A 16,832-nucleotide genomic window follows, 5' to 3' on the forward strand; every position below is an offset into this window, starting at 1 on the left:
TAAACCAGGACTGAAACAGGACTAAACCAGGTCTAAACCAGGATGGAACCAGTTCTAAACCAGGACTGAACCAGGACTGAACTAGGACTGAACCAGGACTAAACCAGGTCTAAACCAGGACTAAAATAGGACTAAACCAGGTCTAAAGCAGGACTGAAACAGGACTAAACCAGATCTAAACCAGGACTAATCTTGAACTTGATTGATTGATTGATAGCATTTATATAGCGCCTTTCAAGATACCCAAAGCGCTTTACAGTTCATTATTCAGTCACTCCACACTCAGTGGTGGTAAGCTACTACTGTAGCCACAGCTGCCCTGGGGCAGACTGACGGAAGCGAGGCTGCCAATCTGCGTCATCGGCCCGTCCGACCACCACCATCACTCACGCTCACACCACTTTCATACTAGGCAGGGTGAAGTGTCTTTTCTAAGGACACACTTGAGAGAGAGGGAGAGAACCCTGAGCCCGTGAAGCAGGGTGTCCACAAATCGCAACTGGGTGACAACTGCGCTTAGCCCTGTGGGGTCCTGCCCCGGTCCTTTCGCCTGGAATCACCCAACAGTCTAAATGGGCACACCTCCAGGCCCATCCCGATACTCAGTCCTAGTTCAATTCTGGTTTAGTCCTGGTTTAGACCTGTTTTAGTCCTGGTTCAGTCCTGGTCCCTCAGGTCCTCTGGTCACTATAGGACATTCCTGCAGATATCATGAGCCTAGGCAGGTTGTTTTCACCGTTGCCAATAGCTCCTGTTTGACATTTAAGTTGTAGCTATTTTATATTTGTTATTTTTTTTATATCTCGGTCAGGAGAAGTGGGTGGACGCTGTACCCCCACGTGCCATGCCCACTATACCTCTACTCTGCAGTGTGTTTGACTAGAGTCATGCACATAAACCCATTACCTGTGTTTGCCTTTGTAGGTTTTACTGGGATCTTCTGATGTTGCTCCTGATGATGGGAAACCTCATCATTCTCCCGGTGGGCATCACGTTTTTCAGAGATGAGAACACTCCGTCATGGATCATCTTTAACGTGGTTTCGGACACGCTCTTCATGGTCGACCTGGTGTTGAATTTTCGAACAGGCATCGTGAAGGAGGACAGCACCGAGATTCTGTTGGACCCCAGGTTAGTTCCACTACACTGTGAAAAAAGCATTTTCAAGCATGAGGTAAAACGACATTCAGAATATGAACTGAGTAGATGTTAAAGGTGCACTATTCAACTTTCCACCTGATTATCTCCATAGAAGTGTTATTGCTTTGTCTGGAATATTCCACAGTATACCATTAAACTGATCTATCTCCATGGAGACAAACACCTGTAGACCTGTAATTGATTAAATGGACAATGAATGAGGTTATTTTCTTAATCGATTGTCCGAAGAATTAATTATAAATTTTTTATTAATCATTATTGTTTTTATATTAAAAGTATCATCTTTATTACTATTACTAATCTGCATAAATAAACTAAACTTTACAACATATAAACCATAACCACTATAGAGCCACATCAGCTGTTCGAGATTATAATGTGTTTGCGCAAGTCAGAAATGAAACATAAAACCGCATGGGTAATTTGCATAAACTAAGCAAGAAAAAAAAAACAGCTCTTATGCGCTGATGCGGTCAGCTTCTGTCGGACTAAAGAACACAACTCAGTGGATTATTGGTGTTCTTTCTGTGACAGAGGGATGTTGACGGTGATGGTGAGTCTGTTCTGTGTGTATGTTGCGTTGGAGAGGGTTCATGTTTTCAGAGATCATACCTGCGCAGGTATAGTGCAGCTCTTTATGTTGTAGTAATCGGGATACTGTGTATACATGCACCATGACGAAACCGGGATACAGATGTGCATGTACAGTGATCTCTAAGGTGGTGCCAGAGCCCAAGTGTGGGACTGTGAGGTTGCAACTCCAGTGTTTGCTCTGTCAGACGCAGCTTCATCTCTATGCACAGCAACCTACATTTGGTTTATCGATTAAAAATGAACATGATCGACGAAATTCTTAATGATCAATTATCGATTAGTCGACTAATCATGCCCATCCCTAGTTATTACCAAACAATTCCAGACAACACAATAACATCTTTATGGAGACAAGCAGGTGGTGAACCCTCTTATTTTACTTTCTTTAGTTTTGCACTGATAGAAAATTATGTAAGAAATTTATACAGTTTTATGTAAAACTCTTCTCAGTCCACTGACCCATAATTTGTCTGAGACACAATGTACCGCAGAGTATGGAGTGAATGAATAATGCAGCATAAAGCTTCATGTGTGTCTTGAGATGTGCTATATAAATCCAATGCATTATTATTATTATTATTATTAGAAACAGTTTCAAACATATAATTTCGGTCAGTCAAATCAGAAAATGTATACTGATCCAAACGATTCAAATTAACATAAGAATTCAGTGGATGTCATCTTCTTCAGTGATTCCTTCTGAGTCCTGTCTGGGCCTCATTGTTTCAGCATGTGGCTCACTGCTGAATGACTGGATAATAATATTAATAAGCTTTCTCTGGATTTTAATTTGCAGTTCAAATGAATTCATGTGTGAGATATGAATCTGTATGTGCCACATGCAGCCAGGCCTTTGTTCAATTTCCAGTAACATTTGCGATGAATATGAATGAAGGGGAATGTCTGAGAGGTTTCTGCGCTGAAAACTGGAATATACTGAATTCATGATTTAAAATGACTGGAGGGCGGCAGTGTTGTGCGTTGTGGGGATGGATTAATGATTTCTTGAGGTGATGTCCCATTACCCTTGGCTTAATAAATAGATCATGTCACAGCTGCAGTCTGTTTAGTTCAGATGAAGAAGAAGACAACTTTGTGCCTGTTTTTGTATCATGTGGCCAGTGATTATAAAGATATTCACCATAAACCAGGTCAATAATTCTGCATTTTGACAATTGAACATAACATTCTAACAAAGAATTCTGGCAGTCTGAAATTTTGGACATAGGGCCTCAGAGTGTTGGAGACATGTTGAGACACGTTTTAAAATATTTCATCCAGTCCTTGTATTTGCAGAGGTCGCTGGTGCTAGGCTAGTGCATGTCAATGGCCATAGTTATCCTGCCACTAAAAACAGTCTCACCCACTCCACAAAACACCAGAAGCAAATCTATTATTACGCCAGACTGTCCATGTGAATGTCTGTGTTGATAAAATAATTTTAAAAGTAAAACCAACCCTGCATTTGAAGGATTTATGTCTGAGGAGCAGCAGCGAATTGTTCTTCCTAATAGAAAGCCTGGCAGTGGCGGACTGATATCACCTCGCACCAGAGTTGTGACTTGGACTGGAGTCAGACTTGAATCACTATTTTGACTTGACTTGATAAAATAGACAAAGACTTGGGACTCGAACTTGGACTTGAAGGTCAATAACTTGGGACTTGGCACGGACTTGAGGTCTGTGACTTGAGAAGTCTTGATGCTTAGACTAGTTGACAAATTAACTTATTAATCACTCTTAAATCTTAACTCCTTAATAACCGTAATAATTTGTACTCTGGTCAAGACATTTAAAAAGGAAAAATTTGGATTTCTACAACTCTTAGATAAATACTTATATATAAATATACCATGACTTTTTAAGTAGAATTTAGTTTAAAAATCATACAAATTGCAAAAATCGAAGCTATATTTGTGTTTTTTTTTTGTTTAAAGACTTGAAATGACTTGAAGCTCAATGCAGACGACTTGGATTTGACTTGGACTTATGGGCCAGCGATTCGAGACTCGGCTTGGACTTGCCTGTATTTGACTTGTGACTTGACTCAGACTTGAGGTCAAAGACTTGAGACTTACTTGAAACTTGCAAAACAAAGACTTGGTCTCATCTCTGCCTTGCACTTATCTTACCGGAAAAGTAAAATTCCGCTGCTGCTGAGAAAATAGTTCCTCAACATGAGACGATTCATGCGACTCAAAGTTAGTTTTATTTTAAACATTATTCTATCAACTCAGACATTTACATTGACAGTCTGGTGTTTTGTGGAGTGTTTTTAGTGACAGGATAACTATGGCCATTGACATGCACTAGCACCAGCGACCTCTGCAAATACAAGGACTGGATGGAATATTTTAAAAAGTGTCTCCACACGTCTCCAACACTCTGGCTCACTAGGAAATGAGGTCCTCTTTCCAAAATTCCAACTATCCCTTTAAAATCAAGACTGGGTATGATGCTAACTAGAAGCTCTGCTCTGTTTGAGGTTCTGTTTGACTTTAATCTTTTGCTAGAGTTTAATCTTTTTGTTAGACTTCTTATTTTATAATCTTAATCAGTTTTTCACTCTCACCTTTTTTGTTGAAAATCAAACACATAAACATCACCATGAATGCTCGTATTGATCACAGGCTTCTAAAATGTGTTGTTTAAATCCATTTTGTATTTTTTCTCGACTTCTCCATCGTAAGTCCCACATGTATCTCTACGGTGGCCCAGCATGAAGTGACTGCGAAATATAAATTCATCAAACTTGTATTGTTTTAAGGGCTATCCGTCTGAATTACCTGAAGAGCTGGTTCTTGGTGGACTTTGTCTCCTCCATCCCGGTGGACTACATCTTCCTGATGGTGGACAGTCTGGACTCAGAGGTGTACAGAACAGCCAGGGCCCTGCGCATCGTTCGCTTCACAAAGATCCTGAGCCTCCTGCGTCTGCTGCGCCTCTCCAGACTCATACGCTACATCCACCAGTGGGAGGAGGTGAGCATCTGTGGACACAAAGCTCCAGGGCAGGCTTGGTTTTACATATCTGAGGTTTCTTCACAAGTTAACCTGTGAATTGTCACACTGCAGAAATTAGTGTCTAGATAAAAGACGAGCACTCTCCACTCACAGCAGCTCTACACTCTATTCTAGCACGCATGTTTTCTGTTTTTGTATTCATGGGTTTCAGCTGTTTGATGCAATATTTGGCGGACTTTCCCATTCAAAAGATATAATATTTACTTTAAAATTATTTGCATACGGTCCTAATTTCTCATTATTCTGAAACCCATGGATAGGTTTTCTGGAGGCCTAGTTAATATGGTAAAAGCTTTAAAAATCCACGATGTTTTGAGCTCAGATTGGCTTCTCTTTTAGTCACCTCAACATGCACAAAAGGCTAGAAGATCACGCAGCAGCACTGGTTGAAAGTTGAAATGCGAAGTGCACATTTTTCTACGAAGACAATAAAAGTGTACAGAAGATACAAACAGGATCTTTGTATTGTTTTGGAGTCATTCTTTAGATTTCTTTAAAGATGCACTATGTAACCTTTCTGGTGGACTGTGTGCCTCCTGATTAGCACCACAGAGATGTTTTGCTTTGGGGTGTGTGGTATATCATATCATTTAATGTAATGATACAGTATCGATATCATGGGCTGCTGTATCGATATGTCGCCAAGAGTATTTTTAGGTATATTTTACTAAATTATTTTGTGTAAGAGCTACACAGTTTCACAGTTTTTCATATTAACTCTGCACAAAACTTTTAGTATCACAGCCATGATTTAGTCTTTGTTTTCCACTGAACCATATCGAATCGATCTGAAATATATCGTATCAAACTGTATTGAATCAAAAAAGCACTGTATCGAAAAACATATCATATCGTGGCCTATGTATCGAGATATGTATCGTATCGGCAGCTTCTTATTGATACTCAACCCTACTCCACAGAATGGCATTAAATTGCTCTATTTTCATTGACAAGCAGACAACACCACCAAATCAGATCTTAATGTCATACTGTGGAGCATTCTAGGCAAAGCAATAGCATCTCCATGGTGAAAAGCAGGTGGCAGATCCTGTTACATAGTGCACTTTTTCAGTTTCTTTTAGTGTAGCACTAGATTTTATGACTATTCCAGGTTTTCATGGCTTTAATATATCTTTCGTTATTTCATGCTAAATGGAATAAGATGTTTGACTTGGTAAGTTGACTTATTAAGTGCAATTTTCCCAATCTTTTTTGCAGAGTTGAAGGTTTAGTTCATATCATCTGTAAGGTATTCAAAATCATGAGTCACATTATTATTATTAAACACCAAATAATTCACACTTTTTCATCCGTCTCCACAAGTGCATAAATACAAGCTTAAAGTCATGAAAACAAAAATGCATAATGCGGCTGCGCTCAATCTCTCCGTAGATCTTCCACATGACCTATGACTTGGCCAGTGCCATGGTGAGGATAGTGAACCTCATCGGGATGATGCTGCTCCTGTGCCACTGGGACGGCTGTCTGCAGTTCCTGGTTCCCATGCTGCAGGAGTTCCCCCCAGACTGTTGGGTCTCCAAGAATCTCATGGTGGTGAGTTCACTGTCTGGGGAGAGTAGTCATCATTTCAGAGTAATGTTCACATGTACACAGAAATCATATTATTATCAGATCTCTAGTTGACTAAAGAACGAAAGACATGTCTAAAAAGGAGGAGTGGCAAAACTCCCAAAATATTATGTATGTGTATGATCTGACCATGTATCTGGCCAAAATTAAAGACTAAACCTGCATGAGTTCATGCAAAAACAAATATTTATGCAGACAAAAGTACTAAGAAATGATGTATTTATATAAAGACAGATTAACCTGTGAGGCATTAGTTTAATCTGGATTTTTTACATAAATACCAAAACATACCAAATCATCATCATTGCATTTATACAGCACCTTTCAAGATACCGAAAGCGCTTTACAGTTCATTGTTCATTAACTCCACACTTGATGGTAAGTTACTACTGTAGCCACAGCTGCCCAGGAGCAGACTGACGGGAGCGAGGCTGCCAATCTGCGCCATGACCTCTTCCGACCACCACCATCACTCACGCACACTCCACTTCCATACTATAGGCAATGTGGGTGAAGTGACACAACATTTTTGCCACTGTTGCCCCACTGTGGCACATGGAATTCCCAGTGGTCTCCCATCCAGGTACTAACCAGGAGCAGCTTCGTTTAGCTTCTGAAATCTGACGAGATCAGACTCTGACGAGCTGGTATGGCCACAAATCTCACTTACCTCCTCCTTTCTGCCTTTGTCCTACAAAAATCCTTATAATCTAAATAAAATAATTAGTGAATTTATCAAAATTTTGCTTGACTAATACACCATCAACCGATTAATTGATTAATGGCCCACAGCCCAATTTAAGGAGTTATAAAATCATTAAACGGTTATGGAAACAGCAAAATCTGATGTTAGCAACAAGCGGGATCATGATCAGAATGAAATCAGTTCAGTTCAGAAATCTGGAGAGGTGACTTTACACCCACTAAGAATGCACGTTTTTCAAGGTACTTTTAAACAATATTTTTGAATGCCTATAACTGAATAAATAAATTACATAAATAAATTGAATGACATACTGTGGAATGCAATATTAAGTTTGGAGACGAGCAGGTGGCTGACACTTCATCGGAAACATCAAACCTTTATGTATTTATGAGTTTTCAAGATGACAATGCTTTCCATAAAAAAGTATCCTGAAGCAGAGTATGATTTATGAATGAAGTGCTCAATGTGGTTTAAATACAGTCTTTATTGGTGAGTGGTTTTATCCACAGGGGAAGTGCCTCTTATTAAAGTCAGTCTTGTTTCACTGACTTAGCCTATGCATTCATTTCCAACCAGTTCCATCTTTTTCAATATGTTCCAGTCACTGCTTTTCTGTGCAGCAAATGAGAAATGCCGCGATATTGTGCTAAGAAATAATTTCTATTTATTTAATTTGTTTGCTGATAAAATCCAGCTTTGGGGATTATCTTTGTGTATTCACATGTGAGTCTGATCCAACATTGTTTGCTCCTATCTCTGCTGCAGCACTTCTGTAAAAATAAAATCAACTATCCTCTGCAAAAACAACAAGATACTCCAATTAAAATCCTCTACAGGCCAAACAGAGGGAGGTGTGAAGCCAGGGACGCGTTGGGAAATGTTTTATCAAGTGGCGTTGAATCAGAATAACAGCTGTATTCACGAGCTGACTCATGTCTCTACTGTTGCCTCGGTGACAGTTGCTAGGATGGTTGATGCTCGGATTTTCCCTTGAGATATTCTCCGCATCCGATGGACGATTAGCACAGAGAATAATTGGACTCACACTTTGGTGCCATTACTTGCGTTCAAAGACTAGACTTGGGTTTTATACGGTGAATGTGAAGGACTGGCACGTCAAACTAAGTAATCTGAAGCTTGATACACTTGACACTTAAATTGGTGTTTTGATTCGGGCTGTAATTTTGCCGTAAAATATTACCAATGCTCCTTTACTAGAGCTGTCACTAAGTTTTCACTGGGATATATTTCTACCATAGAGAGTGTATCGAAATGGACTAAAGAAATGTCACGGCTCCAGTGAAATGAAACTCACGATGCTTGCAGTTATAGGGACGAATTTTGATTTATTCACGGGCAAAATAACTAAATAAAAACACCAGGATCATCTAGAGTGAACATTTTAAGACCAAAAGGCTCACAGCAGCAGTTACAAAGAGATGGGCGACACTTTTTTTAAGTAAAGTCAACTGGAAAGTCGATGGAGTCAGAAAACGCTCCCGTGAACACTTCCTATTTAGAACGGCCAAGTTATTTGAGTTACTTTATTTATAATTGTCCATGATTCCTACAGAAAATATGACTATAAATGACTAAAAACTATATCTCGGTAAGCTAAAATGACTTAAATTAAGAAGATTTTACTTTATTTGAGTAGATTCAACTTGACAAGTAAAATTATCCACCAATGGAATAAGTGTGTTTTTCTTAATTCAAGCAACATTTGATTTTGTTTCTTATTTTACGTGCAGAAAGTTGTTGTTTTTCTTATTGTAAGTGTAGCAAGATGTATTTTCATATTTTAAGTACAAAAAGTCTTGCTCCACTGGAAGATAATTTGACTTGTCAAGTGAAATTTACTCAAATCATGATCAAACTTTCTTAATTCAAGTCATCTTAACTTGACTAGATTTTGTTTTTTGCAATGTGATAATGAAGATCACTGTATGCCACTGATAGAATCATCTTAAAACAACAGACCACAACCCTTTTTTATTGTAAGGACCAGTACTAAACCTTAGATTTCTCTCAAGTAGCAGTGAAACCGGACTGGGCTAGTAATAACAGCACAAAATGCACACAATATTTTTAGGTAGACTATTACAGAAATATGTTACATCTTAAAATACATGTAATGTTTTTCTTTTTATGGTCCAGCAGTTCCATACAATCCCTTACCTGTACTTTTAAAAAGCTTTATTAATAGTTTTACTGCTTAATTATTGTATACTATCGAAAATTAAAACACAGAAAATTGTGGTAGACTATAACATTTACATTTTAAAAGATATCTAGTAGCATGATAATAATGTCCTACTAAATCCTTTTCTAAATGAGCCATACTGTAAATAATACATGAGCTGCAATAAAGTATTAGCCCTTTGAATTAGTTAGTATCTTATAAGCAGACCTTAGGGCTGCAACTAATCATTATTTAACTAATCAATATTTTTGTCTAGATGAACTGAAAGCTGTGAAATCCTGTCTGTGAGATGTTTTCTTGAGGCCATCTTGTTGGAGTAGTTATATTTATAAACAAAAACAAATTTCTGTTCTAGTTACTGATCTCTCTGAGTCATAAACCTCTTCTCCAGCACATTATTTTTTAATTATTTATTTATTTTATAATGTAATTAGTTGGTTAAGATTAATTGATAAACTGGTTTCAGCCTCATTTCACATACAAAACAAGTTTGATGATTTCTAGTGCAAATTAAAAGCTCGATATTGGCATAAAATCACAGTATATCGATGATCTCTCGTCTATTGAATGATGCATGTTTCACTGTGAACAATTTTCACCATTCAAAAGATATAACATATAGTTTTGAACAGTTAATAGCTATGGTAACAGAGCTTATTTCTGCATTGCACACTGTGAAATCCATGGATAGTATTTATAGAGCCCGGCACACAGCAGTTAACACCTTAATCGTTTTTAACAGACTTTCCTTCCATTTTTCCCTCTGTTTTCCCTTCTCTTTGTGCAGAACGACACGTGGGGGGTCCAGTATTCCTATGCCCTGTTCAAAGCCATGAGCCACATGCTGTGTATTGGCTATGGGGCCCAGGCTCCAGAGGGGATGACTGATGTGTGGCTCACTATGCTCAGTATGATCGTGGGCGCCACCTGCTACGCCATGTTCATCGGACACGCCACTGCGCTCATACAGTCCCTTGACTCCTCTCGCCGACAGTACCAGGAAAAGGTATGTGCTCCACTGGGTCAAAAAACACATTTACACCAGACAAGTGTCACGATACTAAAATTCCTAACTTATGGCACATACAACTGAGGAATTTCACAAATAGACAACTGCATGGTAATATAAAAGAAAGTACTATGATTTAAAGTTGAAAATCATATTCTATTGTCTAAGAAAGAGTGTTTTTTTAATTATTATTATTATTATCATCGTGATATCGGAATAGGACATTTATCTATGATCTTATACATGTTCTGATACAGTTCAAGATTATTCTAAAGCGATTCAGGAAAGGTTCATTTCTGTCCTGCGAATGTGATTTTTATTGTATGGATACTAGTTTTAATATCAATTAGTATCTGATTTTCAATACTTTCGGGACCCCTACACCAGACCTATTCCACTACTGTAAGTGTAAATGTTTGGAGCTTTTCTATTAGCCCATCTGCACCAGCACCACAAGGCACTGATTGAGCGCTGCCAGTATCCATGGTTACAATCATGGTCACTCCAGGTGGCGCCGCACTCACAGGGCTGTGGCAGTTTATTTGGGGCCCAATAATAAGAGTCTAATTGAATTTTAGTTATATCACCAAGCCACAATGAGTATCTGCAGATACTGCAGAAACGATAAACAATACAAATGATTTAATTTCTGGATTTGAATAGTGTTGACTTGGTTGATTTATTTGCTTAAATGTGACATAGAATATTGACAATGGGGTATTCCTATTGGTGATTAATTATGTTTTAATAAGAAGTAATGCATAGAAACAAGTAATCACAAAGAGGAAATGATTATTGCAGTGTTTGGATTTATTTGTTGTGGGCAGTCTCCATGGAAACAGAACCAGAGAACAGGTCAAGTGGGGCAGAGCAGAACCAGAAAAGGGTTTGTGCAAATGGGGCTTAACAGTGACCTGATATTTGTGTTGATAATCCTGACGCCATTGTGTTCCTGTTTGTTACAGTACAAGCAGGTAGAGCAGTACATGTCATTCCACAAGCTCCCTGCTGATGTCCGTCAGAAAATCCATGAGTACTACGAGCATCGATTCCAGGGAAAAATGTTCGATGAAGAGAACATCCTGGGAGAACTCAGTGAGCCACTGAAGGAGGTAAACAAGTCTGACATTTTATATAAGCCTACATGTACACTGTCAACCTGATTTATGCCAGAGGTTTTCAACTGGGGGGCACCAGAGATAGCAGGGGTCCGTTTGTCTGGTCACAGAGTCATCAAATCAAATGAAGAAGTAACACAATTATCCTCAAAGAGGTGCAAAATCAGGACATAGCAACTTTCAAAAACTGAATTGAACACAGACACAACAAAAAAGTGGGTATTCAGTTAAATTGTTAGAAATAAATGCTTATTAGGTGTAATTTTTTTATTTGAAGCAAGTGGATTTTGGAAAGGTTTGGGCCCAGTAAGTCTCTGACTGGGAACCGCTGATTTATGTGACCCTCTAACTCTTTTCTCTGTCACCTTCAGGAGATAGTGAGCTTTAACTGCCGCAGTCTGGTGGCAAACATGCCCCTGTTCGCCAATGCCGATCCCAACTTTGTGACCGCTGTGCTGACCAAGCTGCGCTTCGAGGTGTTTCAGCCTGCAGACTTCATCATTCGTGAGGGAACTGTGGGTCGCAAGATGTACTTCATCCAACATGGCCGCGTCAGTGTGCTGACCCGAGGAAACAAGGAAACCAAACTGAGCGATGGCTCATATTTTGGAGGTGATTTGAACTAGCTCCAAATGGAACTTAGTTTGAATGTTTTAGATTGGATTCACTTTGAAACTCCTGGTGCACTTTCAGAGATCTGCTTGTTGACTCGTGGGAGGAGAACAGCCAGTGTGCGAGCAGACACATATTGCCGCCTGTACTCTCTGAGTGTGGACAGTTTTAACGAGGTGCTGGAAGAACATCCCATGATGAGGCGCGCCTTTGAAACTGTAGCTGTCGACCGTCTGGACAGAATCGGTAATGTGTCCTCCTCCATTTTCAGAAAAAGTTTACTCTGGCTCCCACGACCGCCTTGTTCTTCTATCTGGTATTCTTGTAGAAAACCATTTATCTTTGAATTTCATTCACTAATGAGGCCTTGTAACACACTTGGTATTACTCATCCAGATGACCACACTCAGTTTGTCAAGTTGTTAGAGGAGAGAAAGTCTTTGATTAATTTGAATGTTTCTCATCCACAGGGAGAAAGAACTCTGTGCTCCTGCGTAAGTCCTCCCAGGGCGGCTCACTAGGGGGCAGTATGGGCCGTGGTGGTGGTCGAGGCGGAGGTCCGGCCGGGGGGCTGGCAGCAGGTGGACTTGGATCTTCGGACAGCATTCTGGTGCAGCAGATCGTTAAACATGACAGCATGCCGGCCATGCAGGACGCCATCGCTGCTGCAGCAGCCGGGCGCGGGGGTGTGATCGGAGGCAGTGGCACTGTGTCCCCTCGGCCCCGCCCTGTGATCTGGGCCCCTCTGGTGCATGCACCGCTGCAGACCGCTGCCGCCACCAGTAATGTGGCCATCGCCCTCATGCATCAACAGCAGCAGCAACAGCAGCAGCTGCAGCAGCTCCAACAACAGCACGCACTCAGTGCAGGCTTCTTTCTGCCCTCCCCTCTCATCTCCCCCTCCCCTTCGGGCTCCTTCCCCCTGTCCCCCCCGCGGGGCCCTGTGCTGCAGCCGCTGCGCCCTTCTGTCAGCTCCCTGATTGGGATGATGGCGATGAGCGGGATGGGCGGCATATCCCCGAGAGGGGGCTTTCCAATGTCTCCACCCACCATGATACCTCCTGGAGGGGTCACATCACCTCCCATCACCAAAACGCCCACTACTGCCACCTCTGTGCCAACTCCAGTGCAGCAAGGACGCCCTCTCCCTTACAGCATCCGTATGCCCGCTGATCCTTCTCTGATTGGTGCAGCACCAGGAACTCCTCCAGCGACAGGACCCCCAACCCCACCCATCCCTAAAATACCAACCACTAGCCCGAATGCTGCTCCTGTTGCACCCCCTGAAGCACAGACCTCAGTGAGCCAGCAGGGGGCCAAAGAAGCTCTCCTCCGTCATGGAGGGAACAACTGCCAGGGTCTTCCAGCTCTGGGTCGACTCACCCAGGAGGCCAGGCTGCTGTCAGCCTCTCAGCCCACTCTGCCTCACCGCTCCTGGGCTGCGGTGCAGCCACACCCCCCTTTGCACCGGAAGGCTTCTGGGGGTAACCTGCTGTCTGCACAGTTCCTGGCGGGGCAGTTGGCCAGAGGGGGTAGTGCAGGTATTCTGACATCAAATGCTCCGGTTCAGCAGGTGACAAGTCTGCCTTTCACTTCAGTCCAAGCACAGGCCTCAGCAGCCCTCACTGCCTCTGTGAGCATGGGCCCAAACACGGCACAATGTGGGCCATACGCTCCGACGCCCTCTGCTGGTCAGATCTCTACTGCAGCGCCTCTGTCGGCCTCCTCCTCTCCTAAACAGCAGACCCCTCTGTCCTCTTCCACCCCCTCACCTGCCACCCCCTCTTCCCCCACTCCCATACTGGCCCAAATGGTGCGCCCCAAGCCCATGTCCATGCCCTCCTCTGGCTCCCCCTCTCCTCCTCCCTGCTCCACACCGCCCTCTGCTGGCACCAGCCCTTTGTCCCTCAGCTCCACCCCACGCCCCAAACCCCTGTCTTCCTCCTCCCCCTGCTCCTCCTCCCCTTCACCCTGCTCCACCCCTCCTCCGTCTTCCAGCTCCACTCCTGTCCCTCTCCCTCAGACATACGGCCCTAAATCCTCCCTCACCTCTTCCTCTCCACCATCGTCTGTACTCTCTTCCTCCCCTCCTCATCCTCAGAGCCCCAGAGCCAAAGCATCAAACACTCCCCCTTCTGCGTCTCCCCTTCTTAGTCCGGTCCCTTCTCCAATGTCTTCCCCCATTCCCACTCCAACTTCCAGAACTCGCTCGTCAGTCCCCTCCCAAACCCAAACACTCTCTTCTGTAGTTTCACAAAGTTTTTCCCCAACTTCGTCTGCTTCTACGTCAACGCCAGTGACAAAGCCCCAAAGTCCATCCACCTGCCTGCAACCTGCTGCAAGAGGTCACAACTCAAGTCCAAAACAAGTTCTGACCCAAACTCAGACAATACCACCTAGTTCGACTTCTCCAACTAGAGTAACCTTCTCCGTCCATCCAGTCAAACAAACGTCTCCTGTGCTTTCACCTATTCCCAAACCAAGCACCTGTCCAAATCCCTCTCCGTCGCCCCCAAGTGTCACAAAACATAGCACTACAACTCTTCCCTCAAAACTCAACCCCCCCGCAGCTTCTACCCAAACTCCCCAAACATCTCCGACGATTACGCATTCAGGACATGCGACCGCCGCCCCCGCCAACAGCACCTCTCCGAAAGGCGGAAAAAAAGACTCTGATCTGGCACTAAGCAGAAGAGACTCAGAGGGACTAAGGCATAAACTACCAGCCAACATGTGAGACTGGAAAATTACACAGAGCCATCATTGCATTCACTCTAGGATGTGATTGTCTATAGAACATCAGGTTTCATTGACTCAAGCAAATGAAAAAAATACCGAAAGACATTTACAGGTCTGGTAATGCTATAGCTGGGAAGTGAGTCTTAAAAAACACATTCAAATGTATACGTACATAGCTGTGTTAGTGATTGTCAGGGAAAGCAAGGGAGCTGTAGTGGAAATATCACTCAATATGAGCAATGAGCCGAGCAATAGAAGCCAATGCACTGCAAAAAGTGAACATCGAGACGTGATACAATTACTGCAATTTATCTATCTTAGTCTGAGTCCATTTGACAGGTAATGTATTTACTTGGTGGCCCAAGAAGCGATTAGACAACCAAAGTATTTCCAAATTGATTCAATATGGCTTCTAATTTCAAGCAATCTGCTAATGGGTAAAATATTTGAGTTACTCTATTGACAGATATGTTTACTTAAAGCTAATTAACTCTAAATCAAATCAAATGTCATGAAACAAGTCACTCTAGGTCAGGGGTGCCTAAAGTGAGGCCTGCAGGGGGGTCTAATTTGGCTGGTAAAGGTGTGCTGAGATTTGTAAAGGTCAAAGGAGTATCTATTTTGATTACATTTTGGCCTGAAAATCCAAATCCACTTTATTTCTATAGCACATTTTACAAACAAAGCAGTTTCCAAAGTGCTGCACAGAGATCATAAAATGAAGACTACAAAAAGGTAAATTGCTAAACTTTGGTCATACTAGTCCTAAAATAGTGAAACCAATAAAAGTAAGTAAAAGCAAAAACCACAAAAATCATAAAATAGCAGTAAATAGTCAAATAAATAAAAGACACAGAGGACCACACAACTCACACGGTGTTAAAAGCCAGAGACTAAAAGTGGGAAGTGGGAATAAAAGTGAAAAGACTGTTAGTAGTTGCAAAGTCTATTCCATTCAAAACACAATAATTAAAGCCAACTTAATCTCTTTGCAGATAAAGTTTTTACTGCAACACATAATTTGGTTAGCTCTCTGCATGACAATACATATTCATTTTGGCACACCAAGGGAAAAAGTTTGGGCACCCCCGCTCCAAATCTAAATTAAAACTAAACTAAAGATATTTTGAAGTAATTTCAACTAGATATTCTCTTTTGCAGTGTGAGAGCAAAAGCTATTTTGATAAGAACAATGATCCAAGTTTCTACCTTGATGGTAGAAGTGAGAGTTTTTGGAGCCAGGACCAGAGCAGAATGTAAAACGGAAGCAGCAATACGAGATAACAAACATTAAAAACATATTAGACGATGTATTGAAGCAGGGTCAGACGTCTCTGGAGATTCATATGCAGACTAACAGACAAAGGCACTTTCTTGTTTCCAGCTCCATCTCCCTCTTGCTTCCCATTTTTCACCAAAGTATAATATTTTCTCATCTGAATAACGACAATAGAATATAGAGGGAAAAATGCTGTACAAATCAATATGCATATAAATTTGAATAATTAGGAGTGTGGTGTTTAGTTTTTGGTCCACAAAACTTTTAACCTGTACATGTTCACTTAGCTGGGCTCCTAATCTTCTGTGAATTGTGTTTTTTGTGGCACACTATACTACTCTAATGTGGCTCACCTAATTTAACCCCTCCCTGCTCCCTGTAAATACGTGCCTATGAGTCTGTGTGCTTCCTTTAATCTGTTGTCTGTATTGGCGCCTTTCATCTCGTCTCCACAGCCTTGGTCACTAATGGTTTGTTCCCTCAGTTTTCGTCACACTTTCCTTGCTACATCTGCCTAGCCTCATGCTCCTTTGTCGTCTCTCTCCATGAGCGCTCCATTCCTCAGTGCTGTTTGATGTTTTGTGTGGGTAGCAGCGAAGCATTTCTGTCTTAACCCCTGATACCATGATGCCTAGACAATATATCTAAGGACCAAATGTTTTCTTTTGAATCTTTCACAGCTTTAGCAGAGAAAAGTGAAAATATAGCCACTAATGCTGTCAAATGACTTTCTCATGGTGAGTGTGATTTGAAGGTAAAGATGTTGATGATACTTGTGACACTAATAATGATGAAGAA

At 41.6% G+C, this 16,832-nt stretch overlaps 1 protein-coding gene across 1 annotated transcript in view; it reads left to right on the forward strand.

The window, feature by feature from the left end:
- Positions 1–14,753, forward strand: part of LOC110163164 (potassium/sodium hyperpolarization-activated cyclic nucleotide-gated channel 3) — a 36,627-nt gene extending 21,874 nt beyond the window's left edge. Inside the window, exons 2-9 of the mRNA XM_055163981.1 lie at positions 925–1,131; positions 4,523–4,736; positions 6,171–6,332; positions 10,065–10,283; positions 11,252–11,398; positions 11,776–12,016; positions 12,098–12,262; positions 12,487–14,753. Coding sequence (XP_055019956.1) covers positions 925–1,131; positions 4,523–4,736; positions 6,171–6,332; positions 10,065–10,283; positions 11,252–11,398; positions 11,776–12,016; positions 12,098–12,262; positions 12,487–14,753 — 3,622 coding nt within the window. The remainder of the gene's footprint in view (positions 1–924; positions 1,132–4,522; positions 4,737–6,170; positions 6,333–10,064; positions 10,284–11,251; positions 11,399–11,775; positions 12,017–12,097; positions 12,263–12,486) is intronic.
- Positions 14,754–16,832: the final 2,079 nt, after the last annotated feature.

Source organism: Boleophthalmus pectinirostris, unplaced genomic scaffold (assembly GCF_026225935.1).
Source record: "Boleophthalmus pectinirostris isolate CB_2022bp ecotype Guang Dong unplaced genomic scaffold, ASM2622593v1 HiC_scaffold_6, whole genome shotgun sequence".
Lineage (NCBI taxonomy): Eukaryota > Metazoa > Chordata > Actinopteri > Gobiiformes > Gobiidae > Boleophthalmus > Boleophthalmus pectinirostris.